Source organism: Scyliorhinus torazame, chromosome 10 (assembly GCF_047496885.1).
Source record: "Scyliorhinus torazame isolate Kashiwa2021f chromosome 10, sScyTor2.1, whole genome shotgun sequence".
Taxonomy (NCBI): Eukaryota; Metazoa; Chordata; class Chondrichthyes; order Carcharhiniformes; family Scyliorhinidae; genus Scyliorhinus; species Scyliorhinus torazame.
This window is the reverse complement of record NC_092716.1, coordinates 33,827,305-33,833,335: the sequence shown is the minus strand read 5'-3', so window position 1 is coordinate 33,833,335 and position 6,031 is coordinate 33,827,305. Positions and strand designations below refer to the sequence as shown.

Genomic DNA, 6,031 nt, shown 5'->3' with positions numbered 1-6,031 from the left:
ATAATAACACCATCTGTGGAGCTTGGAAAAGCCAAAGCCATGACAGGATCATCAAGCAGCATTCTAGGTCCCTCCATCAAACGAAATGCCTTATCACCACCATGTCGTCTCCCCGACTCCCAGGCTGCGAGTATCCTCGACTCCAGCAAGAGGGGATGACTTGACAAGTCCAGCTGCCTCCAACCCCTCACAACGAGCACAGAGGAAAGGAGAACATAAGACCAGTGAACTGGGTCTCCGAGCCACCGTAGGCCTCGAAGGCAGGACACAATGTGCTCCGTCGAACCTGAAACTCTCAGCCTTCTAATTGAGATTGCGAAAGCTGGCAGCCAACTTTCAAAATCGGGTCAGGAACTACCCCCTGCCCCCCCCCCCCCAAATCCTCCAACTCCTCACAAGAGAACGGGCGCATGACCCACTCCTTGTCTGGACCCATCTTCCTGAATCAGCCAGGATAATCAACAGGATTTCCAATGGCCGGAGTCGGGCTCACAGAAACGCATCCGATCCTGGTGCTCACATCACGTGACCCCCCCCCCCCCACTAGTTCCTACCTTTAGATTTATATTTCTATACTTTATTTAATTAACTGAATTTAAATTTCCCATCCGAGATCCAGTGCTTGCACTTGAACTCTCATCTTCAGGTCCATTTGACCAGTTTATATGAATAGGGTTGCCAAATGCGATTAGAGGTATTCCTGGAAGTTCCACCACCAACTCTCCACATACTGCCTTCCAAGGCCAATTGAATGATGCTTGACTGTCAACCAAACAGCAGGTTTCTTTTCCCGTTTTCTTTTCCGTTTTCAATATTCTTAGATCTGGTAACGGCAAATGTTCAAAGAAAATGAAGCACAAAATAATCCTTTTTAACGCCCCTGTGATGTTTTTCTCCAGGGTTGCACATAGCGGCGTTCGAGAGAGTGGCCTTCAATTCCTGGGGACTCCAAGCCAATCCTGGAGTGTTGGCAGCCCTATAATCTGCCAACCTAATCAATCTGCTACTGTTGACGTTCAAAGTACCATCGTTCATTACGTATAAAGTAAAGAACTTGATCAATGTTCATCTCCACTGCCCTGGGTTTCAGCTGGAGAATCCGTGTGGAACGGTCACAACCGAGGCTTACAGAGCCTGATAGGTAAACAATTTTTTCTTGTTTTAGCTGTTCCAATGCTTTGTTGTACGAGAATCTTCTTTTTTTTTCTCTCACTCAATCGTGAAGATGAGTTTAGAAGTAATCTGTCTCGAAACAGGAATTTTGACATCTCAACAACTTTTAAAATATTTAAAGCATGAATAGGACATCAACGGGATTGGAAATTTGATCAGATCAATTTATCTATGTTAAGAAGTCAGAGCAGCACAGAAGGAGACCATTCGGCCCAGCGGGTTGGTGTTGGGAAAATGAGCAAGATTGTTGCAAGTGACGGTGGCACAGTGGTTACCACTGCTGCCTCACGGTGCCAGGGACCAGGGTTCGATTCCGACCTTGGGTGACTGTGTGGAGTTTGCACGTACTCCCCTTGTCTGTGCAGATTTCTTCCAGGTGCTCTGGTTTCCTTCCACATTCCAAAGATGTGCAGATTAGGTGGATTGGCCATGATAAATTGCCCCTTAGTGTCCAAAGGTGAGGTGGGGTTAAGGGGTTGCGAGGGAATGGGGTGGTGCAGACTTGATGGGTCGAAAGGTCTCTGAAGTGAGCCTTCGATTTGCTGTAACAGGTTGCATTTCATGTAAAAATGCTCCTTAAATTAGGACAGTCGATTTGAAATCGTGTGGTAGGAATAATGTGTGGAAAAGAGAAAACTCACCAGATCACTCTCTTTCTTGTTTAATGTGGGGAGAAAACAAGCTTTCACTGTGTTTTGAAGCGTGCTTTCACTTCTCAACTAAACTGTAAGGAGCTGTGTTTTGTCCTTTCCTCCACATTAGGTCAGCAGTGCAGTGTGTGTAAGTGGTTAAAACGCACCCTGCAGTTTGGTGGCGCGCTCTCCCTCTCTCTCTCTCTCTCTCTCTCTCTCAGCAGGTTGAGTGTGTGGTCTTATTTACAGAGAAAGTTAGGGCAGCTCAGACACTTGGGGAGCCAGCGTCCTGCGCTGCTGTCACCATGCAATCGCTCTTCACAGGCAACAAAAGAGAAAATCCAGAACCAATCAAAGCAGACATTCAAGGTGAGAACTATTGTTCATTACAGTGTAACCCAGAATCGTCCCGTTTAATGTCGACCGCATTCTGCAAATCATTTGGGGTTTGAGGAATAAATCAAGCAGCGGAAATGACCAATCGCAATTAATCGGTTAATAAGACATAGAAGCAGAATTAGGCCACTTGGCCCATCCCACTTTTTAAAATCCCTGCAACTTCCCCCCCCAGGATAACCGAGTTTGATCAAATCCTGAAATATTATTGTTTGTCTATGTCTGGTTGGGAAAAATAACTGCGATCTTCCCAACCTCTCTGTGAGAGCTCGGTGCACGGCCAGGACCAAAACTGGTCAAAATGTTTACTTTGTGCATTTTAGTGGCGCAGGACGAGCCAAGGCCAGTGTGAATGAGGAGTCAAGACCTGATAGGATACCCACCCCCCCTAAAAACAAGCTAACCGGAGTGAGACCCTCCTCTCCTCCCCTCGAAGGAAGATTATCTTTCCTTCCCTTGTGCTGCGTGGAACCGAAACTGTATCATCAACACGCAGTTGGGAGAAGTGACTTCACTTTACTGCTTATTCACATCCGCCTGCAAGTTGGGTTGTTTTGGGCCTTGGGTTCTGCAATATTTATACTTCTGTAAAATCAATTCCTGACACACACACATTGACCTAACGACGTTAGATTTTTATTTTGGGATCATGCAGTAATGCATCAGTGAGTCGTCCCTGATCTGCCTCATCATTCTGGTCTGGTGACAGTGGGTCTTTGAGGACATCAGGAAACTCCTTGTGAAATTTAAATTGAAGTTGCGACTTTGGAAAGGTGTTTAGATTCAGCTGCAGCTCGAGTTGAAAGTGCACAAGGCATTATTGACATTGCATTGAATTGTGATCCGCACCATTGCTGTAAATACAGATACATTTAACTAATTATTTTAAATGAAAATAGGTCAAATTCCACAATGGCTACACGGGACGCTCATTCGAAATGGACCTGGCATGCACAAAATTGGAGACACTGTCTACAACCACTGGTTTGATGGGATGTCGCTGCTCCATAGTTTCACTTTTGAAAATGGTATGTTGCTGTAGAACACCATTTACCTATTTCCATATGGGAAAATGATAAATAGCAAGGCAGTTATGGACATTCTCTCTTTGTGTCTGCCCTTTAGGTATGCATTCCTCATTGAGCACATAACAAGTATGCATAATCTGCTTGCAAAATCTAAATGTCGATTAATCTTCAATGAATGGTTGTCAAAGGCCCAGGTGGAAGAATGTTGGCACGGCTGAATGAGAGAGATTGCACTAATTTGGATTTGAAACAGAGCAGCATGACGGCGCAGTGGTTAGCATTGCTGCCACACGTGCCGAGGTCCCAGGTCCAATAACGGCTCTGGGTCACGGTCTGTGTGGTGTTTGCACATTCTCCCCGTGTTTGATTGGGTTTTGCCCCCACAACCCAAAGGTGTGCAGGCTAGGTGGATTAGCCACACTAAATTGCCCCTTAATTGGGAAAAATGAATTGGGTATTCGAAAAAAAAAATTTTTTAATTTGGATTTGAAAGCTGTTGAACATCAGATTAACTCAGTGTAGTCTGATGCGTGTTATTTTGTTTCTCGTGGATGTTTTGTCATTAACCAGCTTTTCTCCATCTGTGTAACGGCGCACTGTAATAAGCTGTGGAGTAAAGAACCCACTCAAAAGATTATCAGTTCAGGTTTTATTTGGTGGTCCCCAGATAAAGTAGAATTTCATTTATCCGAGTCCTGAACTGTTGTTGCGAGAGCAGTGACTGGTTCAACTAACATTACGAGAGCAGCAATAGATTAATAACTACTTCTTTGGATAGTCTTTGATGTTTTTTTTACTGGTAGTGGTAGATGACAGAAGGGGGATCTGATTTGTGTCAGAAGTGAAATGAAAATATAAAACTTTTGAATTAAAAAGCGAAATGTTTAAGAGTGGCATGCAGGCAAAGAAAGACCCCTCACTGTGGCTGCCATTGGTGCAAAAGCACAAGAAATAGGAGCATGGAATCAAAGAACCCCTACAGTGCAGGAGGAGTCATGTTTTTTTAAGTATTTTGTTTTGCAGGGCCTGAGAGCCTTTAGGAGCCAGAAGGTGAAATTGACCAGAGGAATGTGGTTTTCAATCCTGTGGTTTGACTGGGGAAAGTCCCTGGGGAGTTACTGTGCTTTCAACCTACAGAGTTAATTTGTTTTTATGCGTGGGGAGATGATGTCATTGCTGGGTGGAGCCAAGGCAAATACAATGTTAGCATTCATGTGGAGAGGGCAAGAATATAAGAATAGGGATATATTTCTGAGGCTGTATAAGTCTCTGGTGAGACCACATTGGAGTATTGTGAGCAGTCTTTGAGCCCGTATCTAAGTATGGATGTGCTGGCCTTGGAAAGGGTCCAGAGGAGGTTCACAAGAATGATCCCTGGAATGAAGTGCTTGTCATATGAGGAGCAGTTGAGGACTCTGGGTCTGTACTCTTGGAGTTCAGAAGGATAAGGGGGATCTTATTGAAATTTACAGGATACTTTGAGGCCTGGATAGAATAGACGTGGAGAGGATGTTTCCACTAGTAGGAAAATCTAGAACCCGACGCCACAGCCTCAGACTGAAGGGACGATCCTTTAAAACTGAGATGAGATGGAATTTCTTCAGCCAGAGGGTGGTGAATCTGTGGAACTCTTTGCTGCAGAAGGCTGTGGAGGCCAAACCTGTCTTTAAGACCGAGATAGATAGGTTCTTGATTAATAAGGGGATCAGGGATTACGGGGATAAGGCAGGAGAATGGTGGTGAGAAACATATCAGCCATGATTGAATGGCGGAGCAGACTCGATGGGCTGAATGGTCTAATTATGCTCCTATGTCTTATGGATGCAGAGAGACATTTTGGAAAGCTTTGGAGAGGAGTTGAAGTCTAATCTGTCTGACACTTGAGTCCACAATTCTCCTGCAGTAGGATAGTTAGAAAAAGAGCAATATTTAAAGCAGAGCATTCTTGTCTGAGGACAAGGAAGAAGCTGAAACATGCCAAGTGAACGAGATCTTTGAAGGCATTGAGCCAGAGTCTGAAAGGGTTCTAACAGGAACCAAATCTGTTTTATAAAGAAAGTATGACTCTGTGCCCTGCTGATTTTAAGATGGATCGAGAGCTGAATGTTTCTTTCCTCACTGTTTAATGCAGAATTGAGTAGTAGTGTTTAAGGGGCAATTGTAAGTTTGTTCTTTTTGGGTATGAAGTTACAGAGTTTAATATTGTATTCGTAATAAAGTTTTGTTCAAAAAAAACAAAGCCCTATGGAATCATTTTTTCCGCACAGCTTTACAAATAAACTAAAATATTGATGTTTCGGTCCAGTATCATAGCCACTGTTGGGGTCTGGCCTGGGATGGTAATACCTTTTCACCCATATTTTCCCAATGAGAGTCGCACAGTGTTCCACACTTAGCATTCAGGGATGTCACATAACCATAGAACGATACAGTATGGAAGGAAGCCACCTGGCCCATCGGGCCTATGCTGCCTCTTTGATAATACTATCCAATTTTCCCCATTATTTCCCATATCTCTCTAATTTTGTCAATCTAAAAAAATATACAATCATAAAGAAAGAAGTCAGTTTTCTTACCTGAAAGTGGGAGGAATGAAACATTGGCGAGATAAGGAAATGTTTTAACTGGTGTCCTCTGACCGTCAAGCAGATGCGTCCAACAGCCTGAGTGATCTGTTTCCTGTGCTGGGCCCCAGACAAGTGAGGGAAATTATCCGTAACTATTCTGATATGTGTGAGATTATTGTCTGGCAGATGCTTTATTTTGCAACTGGTGCCAACACAAAGCCCAAAAGAAAGGGAT

General features: G+C 44.0%; 1 protein-coding gene across 1 annotated transcript in view; it reads left to right on the top strand.

Annotated features, from left to right (window-relative positions):
• The first annotated feature begins 1,078 nt into the window (after nt 1-1,078).
• Nucleotides 1,079-6,031, top strand: part of LOC140430451 (beta,beta-carotene 15,15'-dioxygenase-like) — a 62,273-nt gene continuing 57,320 nt past the window's right edge. Inside the window, exons 1-3 of the mRNA XM_072517933.1 lie at nt 1,079-1,141; nt 2,027-2,174; nt 3,101-3,229. Coding sequence (XP_072374034.1) covers nt 2,111-2,174; nt 3,101-3,229 — 193 coding nt within the window. The 5' untranslated portion in view covers nt 1,079-1,141; nt 2,027-2,110. The remainder of the gene's footprint in view (nt 1,142-2,026; nt 2,175-3,100; nt 3,230-6,031) is intronic.